The sequence below is a fragment of the Taudactylus pleione genome, unplaced genomic scaffold (assembly GCF_031769625.1).
Source record: "Taudactylus pleione unplaced genomic scaffold, aTauple2 ptg000010l, whole genome shotgun sequence".
Lineage (NCBI taxonomy): Eukaryota > Metazoa > Chordata > Amphibia > Anura > Myobatrachidae > Taudactylus > Taudactylus pleione.
In genome coordinates, this window is record NW_028284413.1 from 5,407,548 (window position 1) to 5,430,541 (window position 22,994).

The 22,994-nt window shown below is 42.4% G+C and overlaps 1 protein-coding gene across 1 annotated transcript in view; it reads right to left on the minus strand.

Moving 5' to 3' along the window:
* The window catches only part of LOC148542658 (uncharacterized), a 282,206-nt gene that overhangs the window by 15,855 nt on the left and 243,357 nt on the right, over window positions 1–22,994 (minus strand). Inside the window, exons 9-12 of the mRNA XM_088467431.1 lie at window positions 20,129–20,422; window positions 10,555–10,800; window positions 7,921–8,178; window positions 6,276–6,355 (exon numbers count right to left, since the gene is read on the minus strand). Of these exons, the coding sequence (XP_088323557.1) occupies window positions 6,276–6,355; window positions 7,921–8,178; window positions 10,555–10,800; window positions 20,129–20,422 (878 nt within the window). The remainder of the gene's footprint in view (window positions 1–6,275; window positions 6,356–7,920; window positions 8,179–10,554; window positions 10,801–20,128; window positions 20,423–22,994) is intronic.

Here is a 22,994-nt window from a genome sequence, read left to right on the forward strand (position 1 = left end):
CTACAAACGGTTAGTTGCGAGAAATTCCCCTGGGTGTCTCAATATAACATCTGTTCACCGGTAATTAATAAGGTATCCAAAAGACTCTGGAAATTGATCCAGATAGATAAAGATCTTAAATTAAATGTTTGCGCTTTGATGCCCTGTTACTCAAGATCGAGTAACCTTAGGGATATACTAATGAAGAACGATATCTCTGGTTGTGGTAAAACACATACTACTCACACTTTCCTGGCAAAAAACCTAGGTTGTTTCAAATGCCTTTGTGTGACCTGTAGGTATTTGCTTACCGGAGATGGTTTTTACCATCCACACTCCGGGAAAGAGTTGCGTATTAGGGGCCTGATTCAGAGCTGAACGCTCTGACCAGAGCGCTCGCTCTGAATCAGGGCCCTCCTCCATGAAAATGGAGCGTCCTCCTGGACGCTCGCATAGCTGTGGGTGACCACCCACAGCATATGCGAGCGTCCATGATGATGGTCGCGATGGTCTTGACCATCGCGACCATCGGGCTTGCGTCGGAGACCCTGCGGTAGGGTCTCGCTGCCGCAAGCCCTGGAGTGATTTTGGCTCTATCAGAACGCATTGAACGCCATGGGAACGCCTCCGTCTGGCAGGCACACCCCCGGCACGCCCTCCAAAGGGGGCGTGCTGTCAATCAACATCGACAGCACGCCCCGTTTGGTGCGAGACCCGGAGCAATGGAGAGCCCGTCGCTCGCCGGGTCTCGCGCATGCGCACGACGGAGCTCCCTCCATCGTGCGCATGCGCAGTGGGGGAACATCGACCCGCTTGCGAGCGTCCTGATGCTCACAAGCGGGTCTGAATGCCCCCGTAGGTTCCATTTAACTTGTGAATCCTCCAATGCAATTTACCAGATTATTTGCCCTTGTGGCTATACATACATCGGTAAAACTTCTAGGAAGTTCAAAGAGAGGGCATACATCTCTCCTCTATTAGAGCAGCCCTGTCTAGTGGTAGTAGTGACCAGCCGGTGGCCAGGCATTTTATTGAAGCCGGGCACGGTCTGGCTAGTCTTCAATACCGCATGATCGATCACATCCCTCAACCTAAAAGAGGTGGTGATCGTAATACTGTAAACTTTTATTGAGACGTGAAGCCTTCTGGATACACACCTTAGATGTCATAGCCACCAAGGGGTTAAATGAAATATTACCTTTGGCATGCTTTCTTAAGTAATATTAGGAGTTTTTGGGCTTCTTTAATATGTTGTCCATTATGTACTGTATTTTCTTCATTTCTGTTAATACAGCATATGGCTAGTTTGAACATCACTATGCTTTATTTTCTGGTCACATACTTGTTTTTACAGAGTTACTTGCCTGATTGTTATTTGGCAGGTCACACTGCCATTTAGATGTATCTTTTTATATGTCTATATCATGTTGTTTTAGAATGACTTTATGTCTATTAATCAATGATGGTTCAGGCAATTGTTGCTCACCGATTCTTGATATGCTTCCTGTATACGGTATGTCACTATGGTGATTGTTACTATAGAATCTGTACACAATGACGTACGTTGCGCTGATGCGTGATGACGTCATGTGTGAGCGCCTACCTGTGATGTGTGTGGGAGGCGGGTTCACACGTTGGGTGGAGGGTATAAGGTAAGAGATTTGTTACTATGTATATGCTTCCTGACGAAATTCTGTTTATAGAATGAAACGTTGAAGTCACCTCGTGTGCTTGTGTCATTTCTTCCTTTGCTGTGCCGTGAGTGCCACTCTTCTACCGATATATGCATATATATATATATATATATATATATATTAGGGGTGTGCACCGGCCACTTTTCGTGTTTTGTGTTTTGGTTTTGGATCTGGATCTTTCTTCTTGTTTTGGATCTGGATTGGTTTTGCCAAAACCACCTTTCCGTGTTTTGGGTTCTGGGTTTTGTGTTTTGGATCTGTATTTTTTTGAAAAAAAGCATAAAAACAGCTAAAATCACAGAATTTGTAGGTTTTTCTGCTCCTATGCTATTATTAACCTCAATAACCTTAATTTCCACTCATTTCCAGTCTATTCTGAATACCTCACACCTCACAATAGTGTTTTTATGTCCAAAAGGTTGCACCGAGGTAGCTGGATGACTATGCTAAGCGACACGAGTGGGCGGCACAAACACGTGACCCATCTAGGCGTGACACTGCAGTGGCAGACAGGATGGCATTGAAAAACTAGGCCCCAAACTGTACATAATGCAAAGAAAAAAAAGAGGTGCAAGATGGAATTGTCCTTGGGCCCTCCCACCCACCCTTATGTTGTATAAACAGGACATGCACACTTTAACAAACCAATCATTTCAGCGCCAGGGTCTGCCACACAACTGTGGATGAAATGATTGGTTCGTTTGGGCCCCCACAAAACAAGCTGGCAATTTATCTGTCCCTGCACAAACTGGCTCTACGGAGGCAAGATGTCATCCTCATCCTCCTCATCCACCGATTCCTCACCCTCTTCAGTGTGTACATTCTCATCCTCACAGAGTATTAATTCGTCCCTGCTGGAACCACAGGTCCCTCTGTACGTTCTGGAGGCTGGTCTCCCTGGAAGAGTTGATAATTCATTTTATGAACATCATCTTCTCCACATTTTGTGGAAGCAACCTCCTACGCCTTTCGCTGACAAGGTTCCCGGCTGCACTAAACACTCTTTCGGAGTACACACTGGAGGGGGGGCAACTCAGGTAAAATAGAGCCAGTTTCTACAGGGACCTCCAAATTGCTTCTTTTTCCTGCCAGTACAGGTACGGACTGTCTGACATGCCTACTTGGATGCTGTCACCGATGTAATTCTTTAACAGACAGACGCACGCTTGTCGCTGCTGCTTTGAGGATTCAAGTGCGGCTACAGCCCACACAATTCACAAAGACAGAAAAAAAAAAAGAATATTTTTATTGTTTGTGGAGCACACTTTGAGGGTTACACCACCCTTTAACAGACAGACGCACGCTTGTCGCTGCTGCTTTGAGGATGCAAGTGCGGCTACAGCCCACACATTTCACAAAGACCGAAAAAAAAGAACAATATTTTAATTGTTTGTGTAGAACACTTTGAGGTGTCACCACCCTTTAACAGACAGACGCACGCTTGTCGCTGCTGCTTTAAGGATGCAGGTGTGGCTACAGCCCACACAATTCACATAGACAGAAAAAAGAAGAAGAATATTTTTATTGTATGTGTAGCACACTTTGAGGGTGTCACCACCCTTTAACAGACAGACGCACGCTTGTCACTGCTGCTTTAAGGATGCAGGTGCGGCTACAGCCCACACAATTCACATAGACAGAAAAAAGAAGATGAATATTTTTATTGTTTGTGTAGCACACTTTGAGGGTGTCACCACCCTTTAACAGACAGACGCACGCTTGTCGCTGCTGCTTTAAGGATGCAGGTGCGGCTACAGCCCACACAATTCACAAAGACAGAAAAAAAAGAACAATAATTTAATTGTTTGTGTAGCACACTTTGAGGGTGTCACCACCCTTTAACAGACAGACGCACGCTTGTCGCTGCTGCTTTAAGGATGCAGGTGTGGCTACAGCCCACACAATTCACAAAGACAGAAAAAGAAGAAGAATATTTTTATTGTTTGTGTAGCACACTTTGAGGGTGTCACCACCCTTTAACAGACAGACGCACGCTTGTCGCTGCTGCTTTGAGGATGCAAGTGCGGCTACATCGCACACAAGTCACAAACACATTAAAAAAATAGTTTTTTATTTTTTGGAGCACTTTGAGAGTTACACCACCCTTTAACAGACAGACGCACGCTTGTCGCTGCTGCTTTAAGGATGCAGGTGCGGCTACAGCCCACACAATTCACAAAGACAGAAAAAAAAAGAAGAATATTTTAATTGTTTGTGTAGCACACTTTGAGGGTGTCACCACCCTTTAACAGACAGACGCACGCTTGTCGCTGCTGCTTTGAGGATGCAGGTGGAATCTAGACGGGATTTGGAACTGAGGACACACTACCTCCATCAATTGTCTAAATCCCACTGCACTAATGTCGGATACCGGACGCACGTCTAACACCAACATAGCAGTCAAGGCCTCAGTTATACGTTTTGCTTCAGGATGACTGCTGTCGTACTTCATCCTCATCGCTAGGGACTGTTGGAGGGTCAATTGTTTAGTAAAAGTAGTGATGTTCCTACTTCCTCTCTGGGATGATGAACAACTCCCAGCAGCAGCAACAGCACTAGGAGGAAGTGGTTCTTGATCTTTCCCTATTTTATTTTTATCGGAGAAAGTTTGGTCCTCCATTTATGTTATATTGATATATATACGTGCGGCTAAAGCGCACACAAACACAGAAAATATTTTTTTATTTTTGCTGGAGAGTAGTGCACTTTGTGGGTTACACCACCCTTTAAGAAATGAGCCAGCCGGCTCTTTACTTATGGGACACAGGCGCACGCTTGGCGCTGCTCCTTTGTTGATGCACGTGCAGCCACAGTGCACACAAGTCACAAACACAGAAAATATATATTTTTTTGGTTTGGACTGGAGTGTACTTTCGGTGGTTACAGCACCCTTTAACGGTCAAGTCAGCCGGCCCTTTACTTATGACACAGGCGCACGCTTGGCACTACTTTGTTGATGCACGTGCGGCTACTGCGCACACAATTCACAAACACAGAAAATAATTTTTTTTTTGGTTTGGACTGGAGTGTACTTTGGGGGTTACAGCACCCTTTAACGGTCAAGCCAGCCGGCCCTTTACTTATGACACAGGCGCACGCTTGGCACTACTTTGTTGATGCACATGCGGCTACTGCGCACACAATTCACAAACACAGAAAATAAAATTTTTTTTTTGGTTTGGACTGGAGTGTACTTTCGGGGGTTACAGCACCCTTAACGGTCAAGCCAGCCGGCCTTTTACTTATGACACAGGCGCACGCTTGGCACTACTTTGTTGATGCACGTGCGGCTACTGCGCACACAATTCACAAACACAGAAAATATATTATTTTTTTAGCACTTGGGGGGAGCACCCCTGATGGACAGAGCACCCCCTGGACAACACTACAGCACCCCTTTAGGACTGGGACACTGCACAGGACTTTGGAGTGGACACAGCCCCTATGGAGAACTGACTGCACAACACAGTCCAGCCAGCCCCTATGGACTTTGAAGTAGTGGACACAGCCCCTATTAACAACAGCAGCACAGCACAACACAGCCAGCCCCTAAGGACTTTGAAGTAGTGGACAACAGCAGCACTACACTACACTACACTACACAGCCCTAACTCCCACCCTCCCTCTTCACTGTCCACAGCCGAGTGAGAAAATGGCGCCGACGCGGGTACCTTATATAGGATCCAAAACCCGCGAGACTCGGAAGGCGGGATGATGACGTTTTGCCTCGATTTCAGATCCGAGTCAGGCGGGAAAAGTCGAGCCTGATTCGGATCGGACTCGGATCGGGGGGGCTCGGGGGGGTTCGGATTTCAGAAATCCGAACCCGCTCACCCCTAATATATATATATATATCTATGATACAGAACTCACTCCTACATTTAAATATCTATAGCAGTTTATGTTTAGTGTGTTTTTCTTTTAATAAGGCAGGATGCTTCCCTCTTTGTCAATATAAAATACGTAATGAGGCAAATAGGCATGCTATAGATGCTATGGATGTAGAGCATGTCCTGCATATCATCTGCTGTAAGCTATAGGACTATCTGGGTTTTTGCAAGGAGAAAACTTGTAGGGGCATTTAAAAAAACAGGGATCAGGTAATTAGTTCATCTGTCCATAATATTCATATATTAGTTTTTATTTTTTAAAACTGTAGTAAAATGCATACATCTCAACAGTCATGATTTTAGGGGTCTGTCCTGCTGTCCCACGAGTCGGTGGAGCAGAGGTTTTGGGGTGACCTACAGTAGCTCTTTGAAGTGCTGTTCTTACAGACATGGGGATGTTGCATGTTACCAATATGGTGAGTCCACACTCAATTTTTTGTTAAGTCAAGTGAAATGTTGGGGTGTATGGAAATATTATAGCTGGCATCTGATTGGTCGCTATAGAAATGACCCCCTTTTTTATTTGCATTAGATTATCTAAATGTTTCACATAATACTTTCTGTAACAATTTTCTTATATCAAACTAGATATGCATGTACATAATTTTGTTTATTTTGTTGTTTATGTACGCGGAGGTGGAGAAGAGGGGGGAGAAAAAGTGAAGAATTAAGTTATGCAAATACTGTACTCTATCTTACATCTAAATATTACCTGGTATATCATTTGCTGTTCCCTTTCTGATTTACTCAATAATGTGGACATACGAAAAGATATATACAAACTTGCTTGGTCTGTAGGGAAAAGAAAATACATTTTTGTGAAACAATCTGAACAGAGATGTCTGGTACATATAGTTGGGGAACACTGTGGTTCAGAATATGTGGTTTGACCATACAGTTAGTCCCAAATTTGATACATCCTGTTATTTGGAAGTTAAAGCCGCATCGAAGGTGCGTTGATTTGGAAATAGTAAATAAAATTGTCCCTAGATGTTGATAGTGTGATGAACTAAAGCTGGAGATTTGGAGTCTGTGACACCAAGCTGCCAGGGATGTGAGTCGATTTTCAAAGCCACACCTAGCCAAAGCGTGTCTTCCCAAAATGTAACCAACACTAGCGATGACAGGCTAGGCTGGTAAATATCTCATCAGCCAGAAGCACGTTTATTATTACACAATTTTTCTTATTACATTTTTGGCGACTTTAAAAATTGGGATACATTTGGCATCTCGGCGGTCGAGATGCTGGCACTTACATTACCGGTGCTGAAATCCCGATGCTGGTCAAAATCCCAGCACCGGCATCCCAAACATCGGGATACTGAAAGTAAGTAGCGGGGTTGGGGGGAGGGTTAGGTTTAGGGGTTAGGGTTAGGCACTAGGGGGAGGGTAAGGGTTAGTTACTAAGGTGGTATGGTTAGGTTTAGGGTGTGGGGGGAGGTTAGATTTAGGCACTAGGGGGAGGTTAGGGTCAGGCACCAAGAAGTAAGGGTTAGGGTAGAGAGAGTGTTTATATGCTAACTCTGTCGGGATGCTGGCATCGGGATTCTGACCGCCGAGATCACGAGTGCCGGCATCCCTTACCCAACCCATAAAAATCACCACAATGACATGCAACCAAGGCTGCCATCAGAAATTGTGGGGCCTGGTACTGACAAAATAGGTAGACACCTCCCTTTTCCTCTGGAGGTATGCGGCAGAGGTGGGGATAATGTGGGTTGAGCTACTCTGGGGTGGGGCATCAATTGGTGCGTGAACTAGTTTAAAAATTCTCAAAGTTTGGGCTGTGGGGGCAGTTGTTACGGAAGGCTGGTTGGACTAGGGGGGCAAAGGGCAGGGAAGTTCGGCCTGACTGGGCGAGGGGAAGAGCAGGAGGCTGGCTGGACTAGGGAGGTGCAGGGAAGGCCAGCTGGACTGAGGAATGGACAGGGAAGACAAGCTGTTTGGACTATAGGGGGGTTACTGGGATGGCTGGCTGGACTTGGGGAGGGGCAGGGCAAAGAAGGCAGGCTAGCTGAACTTGGGGGGTGCAGTAAAGGCTGGCTGGACTGGGGGACAGTGCAGGGAAGGCTGGCTGGACTGGGGGGACAGTGCATGGAAGGCTGGCTGGAATAGGGGGGCACAGGGCACGGTCAGCATACCTGGTTTCTTCAGAAAATGAATGCACAGGCGGAAGGCACTGGCAGGGACAATGAGCAGTGGCGCAACAGCATTTGAAATATAGTTAGGCTTAAACATTTTTTGAAGCATACCATAAATATTTAGCACTGCAATGTTATCCAAACACAATGTGTACAAAAAAGAAATATTCACGTGTCATTTTATAGACATCTTTCAATGACAATGAAAAGACTTACATGTAGTTACTGAGATCTCCTTGCTACCCCCCTGCACAGTATCATCTCCCGCTAGCACAGAGACTGTGAACAGGTATATCTTTCCTCCAGTCAGGTTCCCAATGGTGATTGATTCATGGACTGTGTTTTTAATAAATAATAGATCTCCTACAACATTAATGATATAGGAGCTTTTATTTCCTATTGGTGCATCCCAGCTCAGACTGACTGAATCGATACTAATATTGCTGGATCTTAAGTTTATAATACTTTCTGGTTCTGAAAAGAACAGATATACATTATTTAGGTTATTTTAAAGAAGAAGTAAAGAAATACACATACTGTATGTGCTTTGCTGACAACACAAGCCTAGATTGGTTCTGTGCAAAATATACAGTTTTATGTGAACAATTTAATAGTTAAAACTGCATAGAGCTATTCTGAGCAAACATGACATACAGTAATGACAAATAATTTTGGTGCATCTGTGTTTTAAGAATTTTTATGATATTTCAAATCGCATGTGTTTGTTTTGTCAGTGTAGCTGTTTGGACAACTCTATTTCACCACTTTCAAGTTCAGGATAATCCACAGATTTTAAAAAATATGAGTTGTGAAAAAAAGTCAGAAACACAGCATATGAAATTTAACATACCACGGAATAATAGATTTGATAGATATCAAATTTTTGTTAAAGTGTTCAAAAGAAAATAATTTTTTGAAGGTTTCATCGTGCTATTAGCCCTGTCACAGCCAGAGGAATTTTACATTTTACTGACCAGACTTTATTTAATCTCCTAAAATGGAATCGGTATGAAATAGCAGCGGTTCAAATCCTGACACTGGAAGCCCGAACGCTGAAGATCCCGACAGGGGTGGTAAGTATACTATCACTTCCCCTCTCACCCCCACCTAACCCTAACCCTAACATCCCCCCTAGTTCCTAACCTTAACCTCCCCCCCCCAGGAGGTGCCGAACCAAAACCCCCATAGCCTAACGCTTACCCTCCCCCGGGGGTGCCTAAACCTATCCCCCCATCCCCGGTGAAATTGTTATACTAATTGGGGTCCGGACTTTGGGATTCCAATGTTCGAGACGCCGACGGTATCCTGATCTCCTTCGGGATATTGTCATTTTTCCGGGCGGCGGGATTCTGCCGTCGGTATTTCAGCGGGCGGCATATCCTGATCTCCTTTGGGATATCAGCGTTGGCATTTTGCCGGGCAGCGGGAATCCTGTGATGGTATTTTGGCACCCGGAATCCTGTCCACCGGCAATTTAACTAAATCCCCTTAAAATACGTGTCCGGTTTTCCTCTCCAAAGGCTAAAACTATTGCTAGACAACGCTATCTGAAGACCCTTGTTCCTGCATATTGTATGGTACTTTGAAATCCTTCTGGCAACTTATAAATAAAGTTAATAAAGGATAATATCTATAAGAAAAAGGCCATTTATGTATGGTTTTAGGTATTGTGGCATTATAAGAAATGCCTTACAGCGGAGATATCATTAATGTCTCCTGCATTAGCCAAACTAATGCTGAAGATCACATTCTCTATTAGTCTAAATGAAATTAATTAATAACATTTTACATTATCCCCCTCCCCCCCCCAAAAAAAATTTAAATATATAAGTCTTTCTTTTTGTAACACATTGAATTAAATATATTTTATTTTACTTGAAAAATATCACATAATGTAATTTTCTATGAGTCTATCCCTGGTTACTTTTAGACAATAAATGCAAATAATCCCAAATGTAAATCAAAAAGTTCTTCTGAGTATAGTAATACAAATTGGTTCATATTAGACAAAGTTTCATAGGGTCTAATGGTACATGTTTTATTTTTTATTTATTTTTTTACTTTTCTGGTAAGTTGTTGTAAAGTTAATTAATTAATCAATGAAATCAATTTGTGGGAAGTAGAAATACATTAACCCAAATGTATATTGTTGTTTCAAATGGTAAATTACCATGTTTAAATTTACATAGTACACTTATAGACAAAAGTGATTGGACACTCCCGTGCAAGCGAAATGCATACCATTGCACACAAGTTTCATATGGCCACTAATGTGGTGGTTTCTACAAGACACTTGGTAGGGAGTCCCATGCACTTGCAGTTCTACGGAAACAACACATGTTTTTATCAGGACAACAATGCTGCCTATCATGTTTCCAGGGTGACGCTGAACTGGTATGCAGAAAATTCGGTAACCTGGATGGACTGGCCAGCTCAGAGTCCAAATTTTAACCCCACTGAGAACCTCTGGGATGAATTAGAGCAACAGGTGCATTCTAGGTTGACTTGACCTCCTTCAGTGTCACAGTTGGTCACTGTACTTAAGGCAGAATGGCAAAACATACCACCTGCTTTTGTCCAGGAACTTGTGGACAGTTTGCCAAGAGTGTCTGCAGTAATCACTGCACATGATGGACCTACAAAGTACTGACGTCAATAAAATCTTGTTGATCTATTTGCTGTCAGTGTCCAATCACTTTTGTCTACATAGTGTACATTAAATATATATATTTTATTACTCACTATTCTTAAATTATATTGACTAATAAGGGCTCCAAATTGTTAAGAAAAAAATTACAAACTGCCCTACACAAATACAACTGCTTTCTTATGATCACTCCAGGTACTTACTTGTATATGTGGAAATAGAACTATTTTTCACTTTCACATTATTAACAAAAGCAGAGATCAGGATTGTGTAATGATTGCCAGGTGTCAGGCCTTCAATTGTATTAAATGTAGTTGTCACAGTTCTATTAGAAGTTGGCGCTCCCAAGATCTGGATCAGATAAGAACTTGTATTTCCATCTTGTTTCTGCCAGCCAAGTGTTATAGAAGTGGTGGTGACGTTAAGTACAGACAGATTCTTAAAATCTTCTGGTATGGAATAGACAAATTTTATAGAATGATGAAGATATTTCAGTTAAAAACTCCAAAGCTTGCTGTAAAGAAACAATCATTTCCTACGTACAACAAACAAAAATGTGTCTGTAAATGGTGAATTGATGATTGCAATATAACTTTTATTAAGAAATATTAAAATAATTGACAGTTTTATGTTAAGCATGTTTAAAACCAAGCAGCAAAATATTTGTGTTGAAAAATAGTAAAGATTGTATAGAAAGAAATCAGTGATAATAAAATATTTCCCAACTCTGTGCCTATCTTGTGACTTCTTTTATTATTTTATTAATTATTATTTTCTAGCTTTTGTGTATGTTAAATAACATGTGAAAAATCCTTTATAAGAGAGCGCATAGAATCACATTAAAAAACCTCAGCTTACTCAGGCTGGCTTGTGAGGCCAGGAAATGCATTCATGGACGCAGCCCCTGGCTTTGCCACTCCTGGAAAATGGGGAAGACACGCCCCCGTTTCTGGGAATCCTGGCCCTCCCAGCCCTCCCGGCCCCACGCACCACCCCTTCAATGCCTCTGCCTGTCAATCAGAATAGAAGGGGCTGCGTGCGATCACACAGGACCCGTTCTGCACATTCACATCTGCGTTCAGCATTGCACAATCTAATAGGTTGTTTTAAATGAGGCAGACAAGGCTGTATCACTTGCAATTTTATCATGCATAGAAGTACCTAATTTAGGTAATTTAATCTAATGATCACTTTTGAGATTTAAAGCATGATAAATTGCAAAACAAATGTCATTATATACCTAATAACTTGTGTATATGAGCTGCAGTACGTGAGCAGAACCACGTGATCGCTGAAGAGGTTTTTGGAATACAGGCAAAATATATTAAAATGTGTTAGATCACACAGCATGCCAAATATAAAAATAATGGAGTTATTAAAGTGTTAAAAATCCAGGTGATAGAACATATTAAATCAACCTGCAGAAGAGGAGACATCTGTTCAGTCATATAATATGACAGTCAACAGCACGTGGGTCACAGCCAATCAGCAGCTGCTAATTGTAGTGCGGCCTCTGATTGGCTGGCGGCCCTGGAGAATGACAGAAATTACGCGGTCTCTGTCATGTAGTGCGGTAGAGATGTATGTGTTAACACATAAATCTCTACATTCTAAATTCTGCAACAAGTTATTTAGTTTCCCATTTTTTTCTTCCCCACTTTTTTTTTTCTCTTTAACATTGTGGAGGATCTAACTCCCCCACACCTTATTCAGGTGTTTTCCATCACTGTTACTGTTTTAGCTGTCTTTGCTACTTAGTATGGAAATTTTTTAGTTGCATCATTAACATTGATCAGAGCTACGTTTTGTTATTGTCTACCATTCTTTGCATGTTTACTTTCAGTTTCGAATAGTAAAGATTAGTTTAAACCTTTAGATACCTTGTTTTTTTTATCATTTTCATTTGAACACCAGAACAATAGGGTTTATTTGAGTGCATCTATACCATCATTATTTAATTTAATATCAGAAGGTCAGACACCCTTCTTCAAAGATGCAGCACACTCCGCCCATTAGGACCTCGCCATATGCGCAGTGATTTATCCAGAATTTGTACTAAATCTCTACATGTCCGATATGGATCGGGTACTCTTTTTTTTATTTATTTTTTTGCCAAGACCCGTGGAGCCTACAGGAGAAGGGGACCAAAGTTACTCCAGGAGGTAGTTGTGTATTAAAAATTTTTTCACAGGTAAACCCATGGGAATTCTACTGGAGAAGGTTATGTGAACATCTGATAAAAGGTAAGTATGTGTGAGTGTGTAAGGTATGTAATAAACTTTTAAATTCTATGGTGTGTGTACTGCCTTTTTTACTATTTTTTTATAGTGGTGGTACGTGTGCCGGACACCTGCCGTCACTTGTAGATCCATAAGTGCCAAAGGACAGGCACACTGGCACCTGTAGTTCTACTGTAAAAAACAATAATATTCAAATTTTCCTACTATTACCCATGCACCCACTTGCCAGGGGTGCAGGGAAGAGCCTCGGGTTTCAGCGTAAGCCTGGGGTGCTCAGGAGAAGGCAAACCCCATTTTTGGGGGGGGTCCCCATCTCTCCTGATATTCCCTGCTTGGGCTGACTAGCTTGGGGTGTTAATGCTTTGGACCCGGTGAAAGGGTCCCCTGGCTGTGGCATTACACCCTGGCTAGATTTGAGTTTGGTGCTGGTTTTAAGTATAGGGGGAACCCCATGCCATTTTTTTACTTATTTTTAAAACCAGGACTTTCTTTGTGAGCCTAGTGCTGGTTCATAAAATATGGGGGAACCCTACTAATGTTTTTCCCTGTATTTTTAGAACCAGGACTGGCTCAGGAGCCTGGGGCTGGTTAGGCTTTTTGGAGAGGAACCCTACTTCATTTTTTTTTAAATTAACCCTTTATTTCTATTTTTAAACACACAAGCAGCCTGCACGTATCTCAAGGATAGGTGCAGGCTGCTTGTTCGGGTGAGTTTGGCTGCAGTCAGACTCAGGGAACTGGGCAGAGAAATCTCGATCACATACATCATTAGAAAATTTGATTTCAGCAAATCCCGATACTTGGCAAATTTGAGAAATTCACAAGGCAAAAATCATCAGAGTTTCAGCGATGCAAATCAAGTTTCTACTTGGGCAATCTTGACCAGACATGATTCTTAGTCAATTTACCCCTAAGAACTGTGTGCTTATTAACAGGCTGATATACTGTATAGGCAAATTTAAATAATGGACAATATCAAATGGATTTACTCCTGATCCTTAATTTTTTAATATACTGCATATAACTCTGAATGGAGAACTGTGCAAATTACAATTAAAGACATTGGATTATAAAGATATTCTGATATTGGATGTTAGTTGGGACTTAAGTCCACAAGGAGGATATTTATACATATTTATGCAACTGTGTTTTTATATACATTTTTAAGTCCATACATATTCTGCTAGAAGATAATAAATTGAATATTATTTTTTTATGTAATTCTATGCGTCCTCATGAATGATTTTTCACATTTTATTTATATTGGTTTTTTTAGCACAATTCAGAATTGTGTTTTCTAGGGAGCAGCGGTTTGATATTTAGACTGTTTATAGTGATCATCATAATTTTACATACTGTATATACTTTATTGGTTATTTTAATATATATATTCCTTTTGTGTATATTTTCAACTGTATATTTTGTGTATGTTGTACAGGAAAAATGTAATTTTATTTATCTAATGCTGTTATGACCCAGCTACACATGTAACGATAGACAGGGCTGTCCTAAATCAAGTTATTGATTCTATATTTTGTCCAAGAGATATTTATATATAATGATTATTACTTTCACGTTGAACTGATTAGAAACTCATAAACAAAGGATTTCTACTTTAATTAGGTAGTTGTAAAACTCCATAAAGATATTTAGCAAGTGCCCGCATGTGAGTATTGTGCTCATGAACTGAGGGGTCTATATTATGGAAAACACTGGGGATAATCCCTCTATATAATGTGTTAAAATATAGACTTATTTTTATTCTAAATATATTATTTGTGGCACATTTCTGTCAGTTTGTGTGTATGAATAGTTTAGTAGAAGATTATTATTTACCTGGGATCTCTAATTACAATCCTAAACAGTATTGCAATGCAGTTTCTTATTCCCAACAGGTTACTTCACAAGGTTCTGCATGCATTACAAGGATTGCCAAATATTACAACTTGTAGCTTCAATTGTATCCATTTATAGGCTCTGTAATTATTAGTGTTGAGCTTCCTGGTTAGTCTTTTGTACAGCAATACATATGAATAAATTCATTAGCAATTCCTAAATGTAAATTCAAGGAATTTTATATCCATGTATATATACAGCAAGCCCCTTTATTCAGCAGTTATGCAGAATACATGTTCATAAGTCATTTTTTAACAATTCAAATAACTCATGTGTCCTGTTTTATAGAATTTCAGAACAGCAGTCTCAATGTAATAGATCATACAATGAAGGCTTAACCCCCGCTATATTCCAAACGATAGGGTGAGTAATGCATCGTGTATATACAGTAATCTGCTCTTATACGTATAGGGATTGGAGACAGTCTTCTCAGTGTGATTAATAACATAACAGAATGTAGGATGCTCTGTATTATTGCGGTTGTTATTGAGCAGTGATGATGTTTTATCTGGGATCAGTTTGCACACAAAGTAGGAAACATACACATACAGTACTGCATAGGGTTTAAAGTGTTGTCCCTGGAAATGTCTTTATTATCTAGTTTAAAAGTGTTCTCCGTTAAAAATGTCCTTAATTTTCAGATGAGGCTCCAGACTTTAACAATTTAATAGCTGTCTACTTTTATTGTGTACAGTAGGGAAGGGGCCATTCTTTTTCAAAGAAAATAAATATTAAAAAAGGTAATTAACTGGTGAATGAGGGTTTAAGGAATGTGAAGCCTTTTATTGAAATATAATTTATTTTACATTGTGTGTTTTTTGTAATTTCATTTAAATCAATATTTTGATTTTAATAAACAGGAACATCAGGTACAGTATCACTCAAGGAATCTCTATCTAATTCAGCAGGGCACCAGTAACCTCTGGGATTAAGAACATACTGACCTTCCCTGACCTACTGATTTATTGGGATGCTTTAATTATACAACTGAAACTTGTGTCAGGTTGCAGCCTAGGATTGGCTGTTACTCACGTCAGCGGAGGCTTCCTTTGAACTCTAGAGCGGTCAGATTATACCTGGGGTCTGTTAGGACATCCATGTGCTCGCTCCATGATGTGGTTTATGCAGTGACCATCATGGACACAGTCATGACAGTCTATATCACCTAACTGACCCTTTACCCAATGGTAGCATTGGTTGCTGTCAGCTGACAGTATCCTCCAATGGGCTGCTACTTTAGGGTATATAACCGGGCTTTGAACAACAGGGAGCTGGATGTACAACGACGTTACTTCCAGTTTATAATTGCTGTTTTCCATAATATAGATCCCTCAATTCATGAGCACAATACTCACATGGGGGCACTTGCTAAATATCTTTATGGAGTTTTACAACTACCTAATTAAAGTATAAATCCTTTGTTTATGAGTTCCTAATCAGTTCAATGTGAAAGTAATAATCATTATATATAAATATCTCTTGGACAAAATAAAGAATCAATAACTTCCAGGTTCCAAGCTCCATTCCTTCTAGTGACTTGTTCCTAGTGTTATCCACGGTGTGTGTACTCAGAACGTCTTCTGAGTATAATCTCCTAGAAACAACAAAAAGTAATCCCTGAGCACACTGAATGAAATCAGCAATAAGATTTGAAAAATGAAAAATGGTGGTAGATAATTCAGAGATCTCAGTTGCATGTATTTGCAAAGATATTGCTTAGCCTCCAGCCCACATCACGGTGTCTCTGATACCGGAGGTCACTATCACTTGGTCAGAATCTGGGGTGCAGAACCCCAAAAAAGCCGGCGATGGCCAGCCACCCCAGTGAAGCACACCAGTGAGAGACTAAAGTGTTAGTATATAAGATTAAAGCAAAACTATGTGTTATTAGGTGAAAGGTGTAATTAAAATGCTAAGAAAAATAAATATATATACACAATAATAGAAAAAAAATATAATTTGAAGGTGTGAAAGTGCTAAATAAGGTGTTAATGTGTGCCTCACCAGAGCAGCCCAGCCACACACGGTTGGTGTGGCTGGGCTGCACTGGTGTGGCACACATTAACATCTTATTTTGGAAATGCTTTGTGGGCACGAGACCATACCCCCTTCCACACTCACTTGTGCTCCTTCAGTGTGCATGAGGAGTTGGTAGGTGATGAACCGGGTGTCACCACCTATTTTAACACATCTGTAACTATATACAAGGCCAAATTAACAATTGGGTTGATGGAGCTCCAGCTCCAGGTCTCCACATAAAAATAGACCCAACATCATGGTACAAAAAACATTAGCGCTGCCAGAGCAACATGATGATGACCATCTGACCACACAGTCGGCCATAAATCATAAGTATCAAATTTGTATTTCTAGATTTCTCACAACATTCTGGGAAACAGTGGGGCTGATAGTGTAGTGGATGTACACCCCCATGTGACTCTAGTCACACCCACTCAGGACTAGTCTCAGCACCTCCCCTTCTCAGTATAGGCCCTTGGAACTTTTGCAGCCCCAGGCCCATATGGCCCATAACCCAGCCATGACAATAAAGTTTTTGTCTAATAAAAGTGATCCTCTATTTATATATTTTGAATTTGGCAGGCTGGTGACACAACAATATATTAGGAAATCATATTATCAATTTTACCCTCATATGAGTGTCATATCACCAATATATTATCTGACTATACCAGTGGCGTAACTTCATCCCAGGTGCCCGGAGGCAAGATAAATGTTAGCGCCCCCCCCTCCAAATTAAAATGTACCACCCCCCCAGCACCTATGCTGGAATTAGTATGAAATACCATCGGCCCTGTGGCCGACAGTTCTAATCCCGTCAGCGCCTGGCCGACAAAAGCAGAGATCCCGGCAGCCCGACATCGCTGGAAATCCCGATCGTCCATAGGTAAGTATCTACTAACCTAACATAACCCCCTAACCCTAACCCTCCCTAGGGGTGCCTAACCCTAACCTCCCCCCCAAGTGCCTAAACCTAATCCCCCCTCTAAGTGCCTAACCCTAACCACCCCCTTCCCCACTGCCTAAACCTAAGTCCCCCGGGGGGTGCCTAACCCTGTCCCCCCCGGGAGTGCCTAACCCTAACCCTCCCTCCCCCTAGCCTAACTCTAACCTTCCCAGGGGGGTGCCTAATGGTAAGTCCCCCCAGGGTGGCCTAAACCTAACCCCCCCCCCGCAGCTGTCTGCTCGCGGCGCCCGGCATCACTACGATCGGGATGCCGGTCTCCGGTCTCCCGACGTCGGGGAAATGCCGGGCGTCTACATCTAGATGCCCGGCATTTCACCCTCGCCGCTATATGACAGTCGGGAAGCCGGCTGCCGGTATTAAGGCAGTCGGCTTCCCGATTGCATACCCCTATGCCAGCCCCAGCTGCCACCGCCCCCTATGCAGTTCCTTTTATACAATGCCCCCAGTAGTGGTCCCCTTATGCAGTGCCCGCCTATGTAGTGCTCCCCAGTAATGGTCCCCCTATGCAGTACCTCCAGTAGTGAGCCTCCAGTAGTGAGCCCCCTGTAGTTGCCTCCAGTAGTGAGCTCCCTGTAGTTGCCCCCTGTAGTTGCACTCAGTAGTGAGCCCCCAGTAGTTGCCCCATGTAGTGAGCCCCCTGTAGTTGCCCCCTGTAGTGAGCCCCCTGTAGTTGCACCCAGTAGTGAGTCCTCTGTAGTTGCCCCCAGTAGTGAGCCCCCTGTAGTTGCCCCCAGTAGTGAGTCCCCTGTAGTTGCACCCAGTAGTGAGCCCCCTGTAGTGAGTCCCCTGTAGTTGCACCCAGTAGTGAGCCCCCTGTAGTTGCACCCAGTAGTTGCCCCATGTAGTTAGCCCCCTGTAGTGAGCACCCCCCCGCGCGCGTGCATGCACAAACACACAAAACAAACAAACAAATACTTACCTTTATCCCCGCTTCAGTGATACTGCCGTCCATCCCTGGCGTCCGCTCCTCAGCACTATGGGAGTGACGTCATGACGCCACTCCCATAGTGCACTGTGGGACCCAGAAGACGGAGCTCATTCCTGAGCTCCGTCCCCGGCGTCCGCTGCCCGGCACTATGGGAGTGACGTCATGATGTCACTCCCATAGTGCACTGCGGGACCCGGAAGACTGAGGGAGCTCCATCCTCCGGCTGCTGCCGGGGGTTTGAATAGGAGCCGGGCACCTGCTGGCAACACACTCAGCGGGCGCCTGGCAAATAGGGGGTGCGACTGCACCCCCTGTACCCTCCGTAGTTACGCCAATGGAGGTGGAGGAGCGCTGATCAGCGGCGCTCCTTCTCCATGCAGCTCCTGGGGACAATGGAGCCAGGTGCCCCCTTCAGGGCTGGCGCCTGGCGGCAAATGACTCCATTGTCTCCGGGACTTCCGCCACTGGACTATACCTAAGTATTATACCATAGGTGATTTTTATTTCTAATAATTTAACTCTTGCACTCTGAAGTTTTCACTGTTTGAATTGAATGTACACTAAAGGGAGCAACAACAGTGCTAATTATTTTTAATACATATCTAATAATGTACATGATTTTAATATAACCAATCATATCTATTAACCTTGAGTACCCTAGTATTGGAATCTTCTTTGTTTTAATTATTGCAAATGCACCTCACATGCGTTCTTTCTTTTTACTTTAAACCAGCTAATTCTGTCTAGTTATGGGGTTGGCTTATAATTTAGTGGAATAGGGGAAGATATGCTGACAGCTAATTTCTTTATTGTATAAAGATAACATTAGCTGTGGCTGGGACATTGTGATAGTCTGTATTCCCTCATCCGTACCAATTTGTCTTCACCCATCTGTGCTGCTCAGTCTTCCCGCATCCATGCCACTCTGTACCTCCATCCACGTCGCTCTGTTCTCCCAAACCATGCCACACTGTGTCCCCTGCATCTGCACTACTGTTTTCCGCCCATCTGCATCACTTTGGCTCCTTCCCATCAGTGCTGCTTAATCTACCCCCCCCTCAACATGCCTATATATCCCCATCCACACCGCTTTGTCTCTTCCCCAATCCCCTCTACTCTTATCCCATCTGTGCAGCTCAATCTTCTGCTCAGACCTCAGTTGCATAGACTGCATGTGTGTGTTTTCCAATGAGCACACAATTCTGTGAATTAGCAGCTCCACCATTTTGTGAGTGACAGTAATCTCACTCTGTGAGTGTGCTGAATCTGCACAATTTCATGAATTTCTGCTTGTTGCACTGAGGATACTAAAGCATTATCTATGAGTGTGTAATCAATGTGTTAAAAAGAGTGATGTACTGCTCAATGATATATGATCTATTTGTTGAATGAAAAAGCCGCCAAGGGTCTGTAACTTGATGGTTTGTTTTTATTGTGTGTATATGTTTCCATATCGGAAGATTTGTGCTGGAGGTGATTTATCTATTATCGGATCATCAGGTGTTAAAATCTTCTGCTATTACCAAGTGATAATTCATGCACTGAAAAATAATTTGATTTAAACGTGTAAAAAATAAAGCTTGGGAATCCTTGTTTGGGGCATATACAGTATATTAACCAAAGTGTACTTAATATTATACATTTCTACATCTAATATTATATATCGCCCTCCTGGGTCTACTATTTGTGTCAAAATATTATAAGGTGTTAGGTGTATACAAACTCACCTATAGCTTCTGTGTTAGTGTTTGAAGTAGTTGTTGTGTCCAATTCCAGCGACAGTAATGTTGTTCTTGAACTAGTATTCTGAGTAATTAGTGTTGTTTTTTCCAATGTAGAAGGACTGGATTGAGGAAGGTTTCTTGATGTGACAGCTGATTGCTGACTTGTCTGAGTAGTGTTGCTTCCAGATGGTGTAACATAATGATATACTGTAGAATGTGTAGGTTGCTGTCCTGATGTTGTAACATTCTCCTTAGTTAATGTTGTTATTGTGCTCAGTATAGTTTCTCTAGTCGTAGCTGATGAAAAAAGGATATACTGCAGTCAGTGTCTCAGTTGCATTGCCTGTTTTAGATTTGATAATTTAAAGATTTTTAAATGTTTTATCTATCACAAAGAAACATACAGTAACTTTCTAAATATTAGAACATTTTAGTACGTATGTTCGATTGGAAAATACATGTATGTATGCAATAAAATTTACACAACACATATCAAATCCCTAATGTGTGCCATGTACAAATATCAGACTTTACCTACACCAGGAGACTCTACAACTCAGGGGAGTCCTACTGACGTGGGCTAGTGATGGGTAGTTCATAAATGATCAGTTCAAAATAAACTAATCTTTAAAGTGAACTAGTTCATTTATTTCACAGATCTGTCAAAGATTACTGGAACTACAGCAAGTGGGAGGAGTTAGACAAGTGCGAAAGAGCACAGAATGCTCACTCACTGTCTCCATCCCACTGGCTTTTTAGCTACTGTTTCTTGAAAAGGAAAGCAGAAAGTACAACACAGACCAGCAAATACAGATGTAATAATTTATAATAATAATAACCTCTGAAATTGCTCTGCCTAGAAAAATCCCATGAGTGTGTGTATGTATGTATGTATATGTGTATGTTCATGATACTCATCCTTTTTGTGATAAAATCACATGCTCTGTTAGTCCAAAGGTACAAACTCTTGCTTCTAGACCTCCTGTTGTGCTAAATATGCTATTGGATTTGTGGGTGCTACTGCAGCTGCACTGTTATTCAGCTCTCCCAGGCATTCATCATGAGTCAGTACCTCTAAACTACCACAGGAGGACAGGTGCATTCAGACATGTGCACTGTGTTAAGCTGATTGAACTAGATTGTCATGAGTCATTAATTTCTCCAAGCATACGAGTCCATTCAGTCAGCCTCCTAAGGACAGAGGGCTTGATTCAGAGCGGCTCGCTAAATGTGATTGCTCGCATGATGTGTATGCAAATTGCTAAGGAAGTGCTATCGCACTGCAATGCATTAGCACGCCCAGTATTTCTTACAGAGCGATCACATAGTGTATGCAGACACCCACCAGCCTGTTTTTAGACGCCCACTTGTACATGTCATGTCAAGGAAGTGTATGCAACCATCGGTACATCGGATGCTATCACAGCGCTTGAGGTTGACCATACCCTTCCGCAAGCACTGCGAGCACTTCAGTGTAAAAACAAGCCAGGTGACGTGTACTATGATGCTGTCTTTTAATTATGCACACCTCTAAAACGCCTTGAGATGCTCAGGCACGCCTGCGTTTGCACCTCCACTCCCCCCGTTTTTGCTAAGGTATGCGCACGGGCACTGCAATTCATACGCATGCGCACAATGCATACACACTGCATACCATCAGCAGCAGCGAGAGTATGCATTTTAGCGACCGGGTCTGAACCAGGCCCACAGTGCCGAGTACTGCATGCTATGCTATAAACTGTACAGTAGTTCTGTTTATTCCAGCAGATATCTTATGTATGTTCTGATTTAAATAATTTGCAGTGCCAATCTATATTGTTTAGTATTTTAATTACTGTATATTTTATAAGCAAAAAAATTAAATATTAAAAATACTCTGAATTTGCATATTATAGAAGTAAATAAATAATTAAAGCTGGGTACACAGTAGAAGATATATATGACAATTTGTTGTTTTGAGCTGAATTGGAACAACATATTGTCCACATCGTCTAGTGTGTACACAGTTTTGCATGCTCCCGTTCATCGTTCCTCGCATCTTCCCATCTGCTATACTGCATGGCAGCTGAGAAGATATCTTTAACGATTTTGAGCAAATTGTGAAATGTGTACGCCCAACTGGGCAACCTTACAATATTTCATCCTGATCTGGTCTCTGAAGATGTCACCTTAACCACTCACATATCTGCCATTTTCTCTTCCAACAGTAGGCTTGTTGCACTGTTAAGGCAAGCAAACCAGTAAAGCTATGAACAGTGGGCCTGATTCAGAGCCGCTTGCAAAAAGCGAGCGCTCGCTCTGAATCAGGGCGGCCGCTTATTTTTTTAAATCCAGCTTCCTGGACGCTCGCTAAGCTTTTGCGAGCAGCCAGGTGATGGTTGCGACGTGATCCTTGTGGTAGGATCTCGTCTACCGCAAGCCCGGTGAGCTTCCTGCTCTAATAGAGCAGGAAGCTCACTATTGCCATCACGAGTGATGTCAGTAGGGACACCCTCAAATGGCAGGCATTACTTCAGGAATGCCTCCGTTTGGCCAGCAACCCCCCCTCCCCGCCTACAAAACAGGACGAGCTGTTGAACATCGACAGCCACCCCATTTATAGAGAGCCCCGTGAGCGAGTGAATTTCTCACTCGCTCTGGGGCATGCGCTTGGGCATTGCGCACGCCTCGCGAGTGCAGTGCCCCACCATCGACCCACTTGCGAGCGCATAGTGGTTGCGGGTGGGTCTGAATCAGGCCCAATGTTCAGCATGTATAAACCAAGCCTCACAAGATAGACACAAAGCAGAACTGCAAAGAACTAAGCTGGTGTTTTGTTTTTATACCCTTTAGATAGTTTTGCCCATTATTTAATACTAGTGTTTCCCCT